The sequence below is a fragment of the Etheostoma cragini genome, chromosome 21, assembly GCF_013103735.1.
Source record: "Etheostoma cragini isolate CJK2018 chromosome 21, CSU_Ecrag_1.0, whole genome shotgun sequence".
NCBI classification, from domain to species: domain Eukaryota; kingdom Metazoa; phylum Chordata; class Actinopteri; order Perciformes; family Percidae; genus Etheostoma; species Etheostoma cragini.
Window position 1 is genome coordinate 5,410,360 of NC_048427.1, and position 15,461 is coordinate 5,425,820.

A 15,461-nucleotide genomic window follows, 5' to 3' on the forward strand; every position below is an offset into this window, starting at 1 on the left:
TTCACTATGTCTCTAAATGCTGATGTTACTTTTCTGTAGTTTTGAATTGCTAAAGAATGTCCTGTTAAAAGTCCCCAAACAGAGGCCACCTGACTACTCCTGAAGTTAAAATCAAACACTCCTGCATGGGAAAAATTGTCCACTTCAATCAGTCGAACTGGTTAGAGACTATATACATGTTTATTATCTCGTTGCAGAGAAAAAAACCACACACACCCGGACAGAAACAGGCAGAAACGAGATTAAATTGAATCTGCCTTCTGTTGATAAATGCTGCTTTAACCGCCCACCTGCTTACTCCCTCTCATTCCATGACACCTAATGAGTCAGCTCTCTAGTGTTTCCTTCAGTCTCCATGACCTCTCACCTGCTCTCTGAATAGCAATGTGTTTTCTTTTTTGACTGTTATGGCGGGTCTCAGTGATAGGAATTAAACAGATTTCCTGCACACAAGAGACAAAAAGAATGAACGTGCGTCCTCAAACAGGTAGACCACACAGTCAGCTACGGGATGACATCATCCTCGTATTCTTTTCGTCTCGTGCCCAGAAGACGGCGGCATCGGGCTGAGCATACTGCCAGATAAAACCGCTACGTCACACACAATCAGGAGGAGAGCTGGCATATGGCATGGTATCGCGAGAGCGACCGCAGCGCTGGATGGCGCTGGTGGGGGCTGATTGCGCCCACGGCTCGCCCTCTCTCCCGTTAAATCACACGGTAGGACACGCGAGCGGACGGAGACAGCTGGCGACAGCACCCGGGGTGAGTAAAATACCCTGCACACTACGCACTGCATTGGCTCCTTCGCTGCTTGCGGCTGGGGGGGGGACGCGCATGTGGCCGGACCGCATACTCCATCAGTAGGTGTGTGTGGTTAGGGGGGTATGGGGGAGTCAGCGTGTCAGCCAGATGTGATCTTCAACAGATGTGTTCTCGTGCCAGTCTCAGAGGATAGCTGTCATCTTCTCCATCATCATCATTAGGCCTACTCTCATCAGCACCACAAGCAGCGTTGTTTCCTCGTGCAGGTTGCCCCCCCTTCCCCTCTGTTGCTCACTACCTTGTCAGTTGTAGCCTATTATTTGAGATGGTCTTGGGTCGGTAATTCCCCTATACGCAGCAACTCAACCTCGTGTACACTGGTTGCCGCTAAAACGGACAAGAGCATCCCTTCCCCTCAAGTTCATCCCGCTGTCATCACAGTCCCGGCTCGTTTTTACTCAGTTACAGGTGTTGTTGCCACTCAGGTACAATACATAAGCTACCACTTCTGTGCGCGCGGCTCATGTCCTGTACATGTTTTGGTGTCGCGGGGTGTTCGGTGGGCTTAAGGCCGCCACTGTGTGGACTTGTTGATGGATGGCCGAGAGACCGCAGCCTTTTACCGCGGCGAATTCACGCTCCGCTGTCGTCGCTCCCTGGGGCCGCTATTGATTTAACGTAGCGGTTTCGATCCACGTGATTGATGACTTTGGCCATCACCGCCAGCCTGGTGCCGTCACATTAGCGTTGGTGACACAGCCCTGTGCTGCCTGCCTCACGCTCACTCACACACGCACATTCTTACGAAATAAAAGGGGAATGAGGGTGGGCTACTGGTTCCCCCCCATCAATAAGCAGGAACAACTATGTGATACTTTTGTTTTGGCTACTTCTGAGGACATTACATTGACTTCCAGTAAATTCTAAACCTTACACTATACATGCCCAACGCCGACCCTAATAGTAGCCTACTCCAGTCTTAAGTGAATGCTTCATCTTGCAGAGACTAGCATGTTCTATCCTCATGGGAGATAAATGTTGCTGGTTGAACAGGTTTAAATGTCCCCACAACATAAGCAATACAAAACACACACACACACACACACACACACACACACACACACACACACACACATACACACACACGCACGCACAAACGCACACACACACACACACACCACACACACACACACACACGCACACAAACACACACACACACACACAGACACACAAATGCACACAAACACACACACACACACACACACACACACACAGCTTCAGAAGCACACCTTCAACCATCAAACTGAGCTGAAATGCCGCCTTGACATTTAAGTTGGACTTATCATCAATTTCAGTTTTTGGAGATGAAACACTGTGGAAGGCAGTGAAGTTTTGCTTTGTGTACTTTTTAGTTGTCTGTAAATAGTTTCCATAATATTGTGTTTGTTATCTGCTGCCTGCAAATGTGCAAAACCCACTGACCCTGTTTTAGCTTAGAAACATCAGCTCAATGCCAATATTAGTACTTTATTTAATACAACATGTCCTTATATTGTTTTTTTATACTGTATGAGTAGTGGCTCATAGTAGTAGGCTGCACAAAATATCGGGGGTGGTGTTTTTCCACCAACATTTAAATACTCAAACCAGTCACATGTGATGTTGTATGTTGACAATTGGGCAACTGGAAACTTGGCAAGAACACCCACAGAGCAAAGAATGAAGATCTGAAGATTTGGCTTTTGGATCTATTAACAGGCTGTTTGTTAGGTAAATAAAGACTATATTTATTAGTTATTTGTTGACAAATACACATTTTGCTTGTCTGAGGAAATTAGTCTGTCGTTGACAGACAATCAATCTCAAGGACTCATTGAGTTATTGCATGCCCCTGCTATCATGTGGTGAATCAATTTAATCTTATAACATGTCTATTTAATTCACTTAATTGGTTTAAGTCCTCTGAGTGTTTCTTTCTAGACGTGTGTGAATGATCCCAGCTCCTGTCTCGGTTTCCCAAAGAATTCATTATTGCAGACATTTCAGTGTAAAGTGCTGAGTGCTGCTCAGGGTTGGGTCGACATGTATGGGATTATACAAGGGTTCAGGTAAAAGGAAGAGCAGATTAGGTTATGGAGGAGGAGGAGGAGGAGGAGGAGAAGAAGAAAAGAAACACATGCTTATATGTTGTCCTTGACCTTTACCATCCACAGGAGAGCTCTTTCTCTCTTTTCCCCTGTAGCCGGTCCCCTTTGGCATGTGGTTGGTTATTTAACTAATGTCCCACTTATTCCTCTTCTCTCCTTCCCACCCACCCATTATCTGTTCTTGTCTCCTTTTTTCTTTACTCATTCCCCTTTAAAACTCCCTTATTGTTGTCTTTTCTTGTTTTTTCCTCTCGTACTTTTTGTTTCTCCCTTCTCCTTTTCATTTTTATTTGCTCTCCTTTCATTTATCCATTTCTTTTCATTTCCTCTTGTTATCTTTCTTCCTTTTCATCCCCTTTGCTTTTCTTTGATTTCCTTTACTTAATTTTTTCTTTCTCTCTTCCTTAAATTGTAAAAAAAACACATGATTCCTCATAAATAAGGATGGTTATGTAATAGTCTAAATATTAAGGAAATGTTCACCCCTCTTCATATTTTCTACTAATAGGATTGGGTGTAATAATAAATAAATGTGTGTTTTCACATGCATACCTTTACTTTAATGTCACAGAGTCTTAGCGAGTAAATGACCTTGAAGCGTACAAAAAAGAGGATCTCAGTCTTGCTAATTTGCTCACGCATGCAGCAGCACATGTGCCCACTGTGTGTTCATACGCTTGAAAGACGCACATATGGATAACTTCTCTTTAGATGGGAAGCGAGGAAGAGGAGAAAGGGGACACAGAGGGGAGGATGAACTCTGGGCACTCCCTATTGTCAACTAAGGCTATTTGAAGTTCCACATAACCCAATTACAGGGAAGTGTGTGTGTGTGTGTGTGTTTGTGTGTGTGTGTGTGTGTGTGTGCACATGCATGTAAAGTTTTTGGGAAACGGAAAGGGGGCAGAGAAGAATGGGGGATGAAGGGGAGTGAATGAAAATGGAAAACAGAGATCAATGGAAGAAAGTGCGAGACAGGAAATAAAGTGAATGAGAGGAAAGAGGAAAGTGCAGCCAAAGGAGAAGGAAAGAGACAAAGAAAAAGAAAAGATCAAGACCGCTCTGTTTTAAAGGGATCTATACAAATATGCTTCTCGCCTTTTATATTTGCTGGAGTGGGAGGGAGACAGTGTGAGAGACAGGCTATTGTCTTCAGGGACATATCAGCTCTTTGTTCAGTCTGCATGACACCGGTGTCACTGTCACCAAGCCCCACTAACCCACAGCACAGAGGGAGAGAGAGAGAGAGAGAGAGAGAGAGAGAGAGAGAGAAAGAGAGAGAGAGAGAGAGAGTGGCAGTAAATTCCCATTTTTATAAAAAGTGTCATTAACAGCAATTTATTTCCATTCAACTCTGAGTTTGTTTTTGAATTTCGAAAATGTTTTCGCCTCAGCATAAGGGAATGCATCTTTGCATTACTGTACATCACTTTGGACGTACTGTAGAGTAATACAAAGAATTACGGGACCTTTCCGGGAGGTTGTACTTTAGATGTTGGACAAAAGTGTATGGACACTGTCATGATTTTCCTGTTTCCTGTTTTGTCATGTCTTGTTTGACTTCCTGCCTTGCGTGCCTTCCCGCCTTTGAGATTGTCTGCCCCGCCGTGAGGTGTTTCGCGTGATGTGTTTATCAGCCCTCATGTTACCTGTGTCACGTTACAACCCTCGTTGCCTTGTGTCATTGTATCTTGTATTTAGAAGTTATGCCTGTTTCTAGTATTCACTTTCCAAGTGATCCTGTTGTTCCTTGTTTTTTGGATTTCATGCCTTCTTTATTTGGACCGGAAGGTTATCTTCATCATTAAATCGTTGGAACTCTCCCTGCTACTTCCTCGTCTATTTTTCTGCATTTGGGTCCAAACCTGCAGTTCCTGAAACAGAAAGACTTTACTTTTCTGTAAATTTATTCTAAGGCTGGTTTTCATGGTTTGCCCTTTAGTTTCAATGTCTTACTGGAGGTTTTTGATTTCAACATCTACAATTCCATGACAACCACCATCGGCTGAGGAAGATCGTGTGTTACGATTAAAGCGCCTCAGCTACTGAGTGTTAGCTACTTGCAGAAATGTAAAGGTATGTTAAGCTATTGACAGTTCCAGAAGACCCTTCTGTCCCTTATGCACAAAGTCAGGCCCATGAAGACATGGTTTTCCCAATTCGGTTTGGAAGAAATTGACTGGCCTGCACAGAGTCCTGACCTAGATTCCGTCCAAAACCTTTGGGATGAACTGAAACGGCCCAACACCAGTGCCAGACTTATCCAATGCTCTTATGACTGTTTCCCTGCAGGGAGGTTCCAAAAACTGGAAAGGCTGACACCAGAACAGTGGATGTGATAGCAGCATTATAACGACTATTGTTTTGGAATAAGAAGTTACCGAATATATACTGGGTTAACTGGCCTGGTGTCCACTTACTTTGTGTCTGTATATTCGTTTTAACAAGTGGTTCCCAACTTTGTGGCTCGGGAGCTCCAAGGACCTGCAAGTGTTTCTGCTTCACAATTTTTTCTTTTCTTCTAAGCTATGCTTTTTTTTTCCTTTTTGCTTTTCAAAGATTTTTCATTGGGCTTTTCCACATTTTAATGGACAGGACAGCTATGTGAGAAAGGGGAGACAGAGGGGGAATAAGACTAAGGTTCACAAGCCAACAGGTTGGGACCCACGGATGTTGGTACCCCAATATTCTCATACTGACTTGTGGAGTCATTTTTATTCTTGATAAATATTAGTATGAGTGGGTAAACAATCCTAGTAGATACTTGGAAACCTTCATCTTCCATTCAGCTTTTCCAATATGATACATTACACTTTGCATTCTTGGTTGGAAACCTACGATAGCTGTTTTAATACAGACCAAAGTGAACCAGGAGAAATAAAATGCCCTTAAATTTACCTAAGAATGTATCACCAAAAACAGAGAGAAAACAACAGGAAAAGGAAGTGATGGAGGGAACAATGGGAATACAGCTTGATCGGCGTGTCATGTGCCACTATCTCTTGATTTCTCGATTTCTCTCTCAGAATGTTTACATTCATCACACAGATGTGGATCAGAGAGGAAGCGTCACAGCGTGCACCGGGAATCAAACAGGCGTCGAGCCATCCTCCAAATTCTGTCCTGCAAGCTTCTGAAGTTCTGCATGTCTCTTGATGAGCTCAGTGGGAAAAAGTGACAGAATGGAGAAGACAGACGTGAAGAGGAAAGCAGTGGGTTTGAGAGTGAAAAAGTGAGGCCTGAAAGGGACAGGGTGGAAAGTCTGAGGAAGTTAGGCAGATATAAAAGGAAGGCATCAAGTAAAATGAACATCACCAGGTTGGAGCAGTTGTAACAGCAGTGGTGACAGTAAAGCAGAACCTTGAAAACAGCTGCCTGTCTCCCTGCTGTGCCCTCGCTGGCTCTTATCGATCCACAAGTAATCATCTGCTGTCACACTGACACACACATCTTTTTAGATACAAAAGGAAAAAAGACCATTTTAACGTCCATTTGAAGTCTTACCTAACATTAAAACCTACCTCATACCTAACTCCGGCTCATTAACTTGATGAGTCAAATACTTTCCACCACATCACATACAGTATACAATCAGTGCGTGTTCCTGTGATTTGTTGAAGCACTATCACACTTATTGCAAACAAAGCAATCTGAGTGACCACAAAAGAAAGAATGTATGTTATGTTACATTAATGTTTTTACATTTTAACATTTTGCAGTTGTAAAACTGTTAAAGCATAAGTTTGGTAGTAACAAACATTTTTCTTATTGTCAACAAATTATCAACAAAAAAAAACCAAAACACCAAAACCAATAATTCAACACCTGACCATTGAAGAAGTCGGGACCTCATTTTGTGGCAGTTTTCCCATGGTTAAAACTAAACAGGTCTCTATAAGGTAGAAGATAAGGCCTCACTAGTCTATATCCTTCGCGTTCCACTTCCGGGATTGCTCGGGTGAATGAAATTCCGCTGCATGCATGTATTTTCCTTTTCCTTCTGCTTTCTTTGTGTTGGAATTTTAAATTTGGTTGATTTATGAGGTCCATGTTTGAGTGCTCCTCAGATCTCTGCAGATCTCTGCAGGGTAAATTGAGAGAGCTAGTTGGACTATCTGTCCAATCTGAGTTTTCTCTTGCACAACTATTTTGCAGCGGATCTGTGCAGAGTTTAGCGCCGCCCATGACGATTCTGATTGGTGTTAAAAAAAAAGCAAATAAACCAGAGCACATATTCCTCCCATCCCCGAATGCTATGTGGAGTAGCTAGACTCTCCTTCAGCTCACTTTGGATCAGGGTCTGGCAATGCGAGACTAAGGCCTCACAGACAACACACACACATGCTGTGTCTCGATGGGGGTCTTGATCTTAACATCTCATGTGGAAAATGTCTTTTATGTTTGGTCGCTGTTTGGGCTGCGACCACGGGTCCTGGTTTCCTTATGCCAGAACAGGGTCAGAGAGTTTGATTGACTTGTGCCTTGACTCACTCTGGCTTCCAGGAACTCTCTACCATCAATACACATCATCATCACTTGCCAACCCGGTGTGTCTCAATGTGTGTTTGTCTGGGTGTTTGTGAGTCCATTTGTGTGTGCTTTCTCAACCAATGCAGCACAGTGTTTTTTCAGCTAAATCACATGGTTCGGCTTTTCCCCCGCGTGCCTGCTGCTTGGCCTATTTCCATGGTAACTAGCCGAAGATGTGGACACACACACACACACACACACACATAAGCCACATAAACAGCGGTTGTGTGAGGTTTTGCCAGAGCTATCGCGGTTGTGTGTTGCTGTTGGGTGCAGTCAGAGAGAGGATGTGTGATCACACACTCAACACAGGCACAGTGGTACACGCACACGCACACACACACACACACACACACACACACACACACACACACACACACACACACACACACACACACACACACACACACACACACACACACACTCACACTCTCTCTCTCTATGCTGAGACAGAAGCTCAGGATACTGTGCTGTACAGGAAAAATGGCAAACAGCCAATTCTCTTTATAAATCAAATCTCTTGTTAAAATATGGAAATTTGGATTTGTTAGTTTATGGATGAATGTATTGAATGTGAATTTCTGTTTTTCATGTAGATAGATAGATAGAAAAGTGTGGGAAATTGTCAGTATGTTGTAGGACTGTGTGACTAGTAGATAAACTGACATTGCAAAGTTGCATACTTTTTCTTTCTATATTTGCTCTAAAGCATTTCTCTTGCCATCCTTGTCACGACATCGCCCGGACCTCCATCCCACCCCCTCATTGCCCCACCTCGCCACCCCAATCCCATGTGGCCGTCGCCAGAGCGACAGCTCACGCTGCTTGCTTGCTCGCCGCAACATCCCTTCGTACTCTGGCCTTTAGCCAAGGGGATGCTGGGGTGGCAACGCATCCCGGCATCCAGGCGAGGGAGCTTTGCCAAAAGTGGGAAAGCTATAGGGGAAGAGAAGAAGGGAGGGAGGCAGCGAGGGACGGTGGAGAGGGGCACTGCGGATCTGTTAGCTACTGCCCTGTGGTGTTATGCGACTTCATGTACACACACCAACACACAATTACTATAGGGTGACAAACACACACATTTGGAAGCTGTACATAGTGATGCTTGAACCAGTAAGCTCCAGATAATGTCCCTAAGTACCGATTATGAAGTGACATAACAGATTTCTCCAAGCGGTCGCTGTGTTGATGCAGTACTACACTATTCACTGTGATGATTTTCATGATTCATGGTGCAAAAGCAATGAAATTATTAGTTTGGATTAATCGATTTATGGCCACTAGGGGGCAGGAGAACATGAAAGCAAGCTAACAAACACAGTCACTTCCTTAGCTTTAATAACTGTCATGGCTAATGTGTTAGCAAACAGTTGCCTGGTTAAATATCAATCAGGGAGCAACATAAGCATTTCTTTGGTGTCTTTCTGTCCAACTAACAAAAGTAAGTTTGATATTTGTTCTTCTTTTACAGAAGCTGTGTTTTAGTCCCCACCAACTTCTGTTAAACATATCTAGTTCTTCTAGCTGCTAAATGTTCAACTAGCCCCTCCATGAGCTAGCTGCTAACTGTGTCTGTCTGCCGCTGGTGCTGGGAATGTAGTGTACAGTGGGTTTATTGACAATGAGGAAACTATGCTGTATAGAAAATATGCAATAAAGCCAAAACAACTAGCTACAAGGCTAAAACGCAACGAAAAGCTGCAGCCAGGGTTGTTGGACTCAGAATGTAAACAGGACTAAGTGAGGGCCCTCATGAGTAGGCCCAAAAAGATGCTTAAATGAATAGCTGTGGATGAGGGGAGAGGCCCATAAAGAATGCTTTTCTACAGGGCCCAGAATTTTGTACTATGTCCCTGGCTGCAGCATTGGGTGGTAATGATCTTTGATTTTTTCCACATTGCAAGTACAAGTGCTTGATTAATGCAGGTTTAATGCTGATGTAATCCTTAAAATCAATGTAAGGAATGTTTAAGTAACAATATACTTGTCTGCCAAACATCTGAAAATCAATGGCAGTTTTGGGCTAGGCTAGGTCAGTACCCCCCACAGTTAGCTAGCTAACACTATATAGCTGAACGCTACCAGGGTAGCCTTTAAATGTTTTTTTGCTCACATAAGTCACTTCATAATTGTCAGTATGTATAACCAATTGGGATGCAATAAGCTTATCAGCAATGGTCAGATTTTCAAATCAGGAGAGGGCGTCTAACTTCCAAATGGCATTTAGAGTTTTTATCTGCATTGCTAACACTGTTTATATGACTGATGGAACACAGTATATTATGCAGTATATGAAGTTAACATCTATGTGGGTTCTTGCTAGCTGCTTGCGTGAGGTTTACTAACAGTTTGGGTTTTTGTGTCTCTTACAGGCAAAGTGAAAGAGGAGACAAAAGCATTGAAGGGGTCCCCACATGTGAGCAGGAGTGCTGCCCAATCAACATTTATCCATCACATTCTGCCAAATTTTGCTTCGGACACGCTCTCAAGTCCTCAGACACAGACTGCGAAATCCAAGGAGCTAAAAAAAGGAGAAAAAAGCCATCTGCTGGCTCCAGCAAGTGGACAGATTTTAAAGTAAAGAAACGGTTGGAGTGGGGGATCATTGCATGGGTGCCAAATCTCCCTCCAAGACACATTGCATCTCCTCGATCTACAGCAGCCGCCTCCCTCCTCTACATCCCTCCATTTCCTTCTCTTCCTCCTCCGCTTTTCTCTCATTCTCCGTCGTTCTCTCTCATGGGAGTGACATAGAGGCCGTCGCTTGGTCTGCTGCCCCGCCCCTTACCCGCCTCGCCGTGGAAACGGGGGCGTCCAGGTAGTGATGTCTTGGAAGAGGAACTACTTTGCGTCGGGTGGCGGAGCAGTAGGCGGGGTGCAGGGGCTGGTGACCCCGAGAACCATGACCTCTATTGCACCGAGCAAAGGCCTGAGCAACGAGCCGGGACAAAACAGCTGCTTCCTCAACAGCGCTCTGCAGGTCAGTTGGATAAACACACACAACACACAAGTATTAGGGAAGTAAAATGTTTTTTAAGGAGATTTTTAGGACCATGTAGTGGTCTTGACTGGTCTCAACTAAATACATTTTCCTAAAAGAAAATTATCGCACTCTGGTCCAAAGGCCCCAAACAGTTTTGTTAGCAATTTTATTTGATAATAGAAAATGTCCAAACTGCAGTATTTGGATCCTTTTGGACAGTTTATTGAGTACATTTCCTGTGACTCAGACCAAAAACACCCCAAAAGAAGCAGTGCAGGCCTGCAGAGCAGCATAAGAAGAAGTGTCTGCTGAAGTCTGTGGGTTGGAGACATCAGTCACTGAAATATTTAATATGATGACTTAATTTGATTTATGTTATGTCACTTTAACGTTACTTTACTCCAATTACTTTCTATCCCCTAAAAGTGACAGTTGAAAAAAAAAGGGACACGATTCCTGACTGATTATCTCGTAAAGCTGAAAATCTGCATTTTAGACTTATTATCAATGTTTCATTTCAAATCCAGGGTGCTGGAGTACAGAGCCAACACAATGATAACATTTGAGACTGTACTAACACTTAAAAAATGCACCCTTTCATGCTAAATCTGCATAAAAGTACAGGCTTTTACAGTTAACAATGCACAATATCGGTGATTATTGTGCTTTTACTTTCTGATGACAGCAATAGTGTTTCGTCTGAAATATCATTGATGACAGAAGTTGTGTCTCTGATACTCTTCACATTTGCATACTGAAAAGATTTAAAAAACTGTAATTTTATCTTTACAATGTAGAATGTTGTGATTTGTCCGTGCAGTACTGGCAAAACATACTTTCCAGTAAGGCATACTTTATCATTTGCACTAACTGCACAATGCTGAAACACACACTCATGCACCCACAGTTCCCATGCCCCACCGCCTCCCCACCCTCACACTGCAGTAAATTGATAACGATTAAGCACGATGAGATTAGGGCCATATTAATGGGTGTTTGTGTGTGTTGGTGGGTTTTGGCACCACTGTCCGTCTGGCTTCAGTGTGGCTGTCCAGACTGTGTGTGGAGATGGTTATACTGCGCTGCAACTGCTGCAGCTTTGCTCTCTCTTTACACACACACACAAAACTCTTTTCCCTTCTCCCAAGACTTCCAGCTGGCACACACTTACCTTTTGTGCACACACACACACACACACACACACACACACACACACACACACACACACACACACACACACACACACACACACACACACACACACACACACACATTTGACTACTGGCTTGTGAGAGAGAGAGAGAGCAAGGGAAGAAGAGAGAGAGGTTGGAGTAAGCTGAAGAGGGAGGGGGGGTGATGGGGCAGAAGCTTAGAGAGAGTTGAAGAGAGCAGAGGGATAAACGCAGAAGAGAAGTTGCTTAAGGAAAAGAGAAGAAAGAGGGATGAGGAGTATACAGTATGAAAAAACTGAGAATACTAAGGGGGATGCTGCCAGGCGAAAGATTGGAATTAAAGAGTCTGATAAGGTAGGGGCAAAAAATAGAGTGTTTTTGGTGAGAGGAAGAGAGATAGATGACAAGACAAAGTGAAGGACATAAGGTTTATTTGTGAAATGAAAATGCTTCAACAACAGCATGTATAGCAGCTTCAGAGGGGAGAGAATTGGGCCATTTCAAGGACACACAAACATGTACACACACACACACACACACACACAGCACACAGCACAGTGTACGCATACAGAGGAGAGAGGATGTTCTGGACACAGATGAGTGAGGATAAGCTAAAAGCCCAAAAAAGTGTTGAGATGCTTTTTGGCTGTTTCACAGTGTATTTCTATGGGTGTGTATATAGATGTGTACCTGCTTGTTATATCATCTTGATAGATTTATGTAAGGGAGTGTACGTCAGTGACGTATGAGGGGTCAAAGTTCAGGTTTAGGACCAATTTGTTGTATTGGCATTACAGCTGCCACTAGAAATGATTCATTGTTTTGTTTTTATTGTTGAAAATTTGTTTCTTTGGTCTATTAAAATATATATGAATTCAAACTGATAGTGAAAATTACATTTTTCAGCCCATTACATTTTCCCAGGGCTCAAGATGATGTCTTGAAGATGCTCAATAAGTCCAAAACCCAAATATATTCTACATAAAATGATACAAAACCAAAAAAGCTGCAAATTCTTAGATTTAGAAGCTGGTAGCATCAAATATCTTTTTTCATTTTTACTTTAAAAAGTTATGGATTAACCAAATATAAAAAAAAATGCTGGCAATGAATCTCCTGCTGTTTCCTCCTCTAAGCACTTATTGATATTAAGTTAACTACTCTTTGCTGCTTCTTGGCCCTTAAAGGCCCATTGGACAAGACAGTTAACCCCCCCGCTGCTGCATTGGAGCGGCTAGGTGGCAGCAGCGGTGATTTTTTTGTGTGAATGTGTAAAATTTAATGAGAGCAATGGAAGGTGCAATGAGGTGAAGTCAAGTCATCAGCAAGTTTTCACTGTGTAAACATATAAAAATAAATAGCTAAAGGAGTTATAGGCTTTGTTGAAGCAGAAACACATTTACTCATCAAGCTGTGTGTGTGTGTGTGTGTGTGTGTGTGTGTGTGTGTGTGTGTGTGTGTGTGAAATGGTCGCAGTTTGGTGATGTTTAAATACCAAGTTTGTTATGTTTAAAATTTTATCGCCTAACTTTCTGATATTAATAAACATCTGTAACGTTCAAGCCATTGCCAAATGATTTGCTACAAGGCTAATTAACACTATCAACTTACAAAAAACAGTGATGTTTTAATTTGTAGTGCAGGACTAGTTTCCATAATTTCTAAATGATTGAGTTTTGCATGTTTATTTGCATGTTAGCTGTAGGGCTTCACTGCAGCATCTCTGTCCCTAGAAATTAAATGTGTATACTACTAATTTGCAAAAGCAAATATGTTTTGAAAGAAACATAATCTAACATACTGTAATGAGGAAATGTATCTGGCAAGTCACAAAAATGTTAAAACTGAAATATTCTGACAATTTATTTTGATTAAAACATCTAAACATCTAAAACATCTTGCATCACAATATCTGCTAGTAACAACAACAGCATTATTTTTTTTTTCATTATTATATTTAGACAACGGCAAACACCATAGCTGGTTTAATATGGAAAAAGATCCTTTGACTTAAATTACTTTTGTTCCCTAAACATAACCACACACAGGACTTATGATGTTAACCCCCGCAAAACTATTTTACTAGGAATATAGAAACGTAGTTTCTAGAACACAGGTTTGCACAGCAGTTAAAGAATACCCTGATGGACATTTTCTAGGTACTTTTGCTGTTGGTCTGCCTTAAGGTTTCTGTTAAGACACTTGCGTTAGAGGATAAAGGACCATGCACTGTTTTACACTTTGATTAAGCCTCCCAACGATTTTTAGCAGTAGCGCAGGATTTAGCAAGAAGCAGGTGGGATTAAATGGAATGTACAGGATAACTATACAGCCTACTCAGTAGTTGATGAAGATGTTGGGAGCAGGCGCAAAGGTCGGTTTGGAGATCAGAGGAAGACAGTTCGAACATGTCACAGTAAGTAAAGCCCAGATTTAGTTCTTAATTTTTTATTTCATTATTAAAGAATGATGGTCTGAATTCCATTTAGCAGCTTCAGTTTCAGGGTCCTGGTAAAGTTCATCCTGGGTCCCTGCCACACTGTCATGGTGTACTGGCACACTTGAATGGTATTAGGAACACTTGCGCTTTTGCTACTATGACAAGTCAAAATGTCTGCTGGGAATCCCATTGGCTGTCAGATAGACAACCGAGGTCAAAAGGGCAGAAAAATTAGGAGAGTGATTGTCGCCATGGCAGCAGTATGAAATGATATACAAAATGTACAGGAAAAGAGATGCCATTGCCTCGTGTGGTAATAGGAGACTGGAACAGGAGGAGCAGGAGGAGGTCGGGGAGAGCAGAAATCAACCAGCGGTGTGAGGCAGGTAGAGTAGATTATGAGAGTGAGTTATTATCAAATCAGATATATACCCTTTTATTGGTTATCTATTTGATCTGAACATGTTTCCTTGGATTAGGGAGGCTCCAAAACCATGGTTGCAGCTGTTGCTGTGGTCCTGCTACATCCTGCTGTCCCCTGTAATGCCATGTAGTACCCATGAATTACTTAAACTACTATTTCTAGTCACTGTTCCATTATCTTTTACTGTGACTGTTATTGCCTCTATTCATTACCACGTTTCCTCGCCACTGTCGCACTACTTGCTTGCTTTTGGGGGAATTACTAGAACTGTTGGGTCCTTGTAAATTATTATCTCTTATTATTATTTTCTCTATACATTTAGAGATTAGAGATTAATAAACTTACATGATAAGGGGTGTGGAAGTCATAACTAATGGCTTTACTTATGTGTAATAGTGTTTTTTCACTTGTGTCCATGTTTGCTGTTAAACGTTAAAAGCTGGTTCAGCTAGTTTTAATAGTTTTGCGTTAAAGGGACTCAGAGGAACGAGTGTCTCCAGCTGCAGTTTGTTTTGCAGTTCATTCCAGTAGTGTTGATGGTAGTAGTATTAGAAACCACTTTCCAAGTTTAGAGCTGTTCTAGGATCTGGTGTTGTGGTTATTCAGTTTGAAGTCAACAAAGGACGGTAAAGTGGGCCTTGTTGGTTTGGACACCAGTGATTGGTGAGGCAACAGCAATAAAGGTGCAATAATACAGCAAATATGTTTTGAGCAGCTATTTGCGGATTGCAGTTAGTGCTTCAACCCCTTTGCATTTATTGTTCACAATATATATATATATATATATATATATATATATATATATATATATATATATATATATATATATATATGTAATATTAATATATAATATTGCATCTCAATAAAAGTTATCCCATATTTCGCCAGTGTAACGCTTTTAATGCTAAGCAGTTGGAATGCTTGTGTGCTTTAGCAGTAACTTAATACAGCTCTGATACAGTGTAAAAAGAGCAAACGGTGAACAGGGAGGTTGTTTTCA

General features: G+C 42.1%; 1 protein-coding gene across 3 annotated transcripts in view; it reads left to right on the forward strand.

Annotated features, from left to right (window-relative positions):
• Nucleotides 1-605: 605 nt before the first annotated feature.
• usp54b (ubiquitin specific peptidase 54b) overlaps nt 606-15,461 on the forward strand; it is a 53,214-nt gene continuing 38,358 nt past the window's right edge. For 2 of the 3 annotated variants that reach the window (XR_004654949.1, XM_034859405.1), the window contains exons 1-2: nt 606-765; nt 9,815-10,422. Coding sequence is in view for 2 of the 3 variants with exons in the window: in XM_034859405.1 (XP_034715296.1) it covers nt 10,267-10,422 (156 nt within the window). In the remaining variant the exon portion in view is untranslated. Of the gene's footprint in view, nt 766-9,814; nt 10,423-11,789; nt 11,952-15,461 lie in introns of those variants that run through there. The other variant, XM_034859406.1, reaches the window with a different exon arrangement.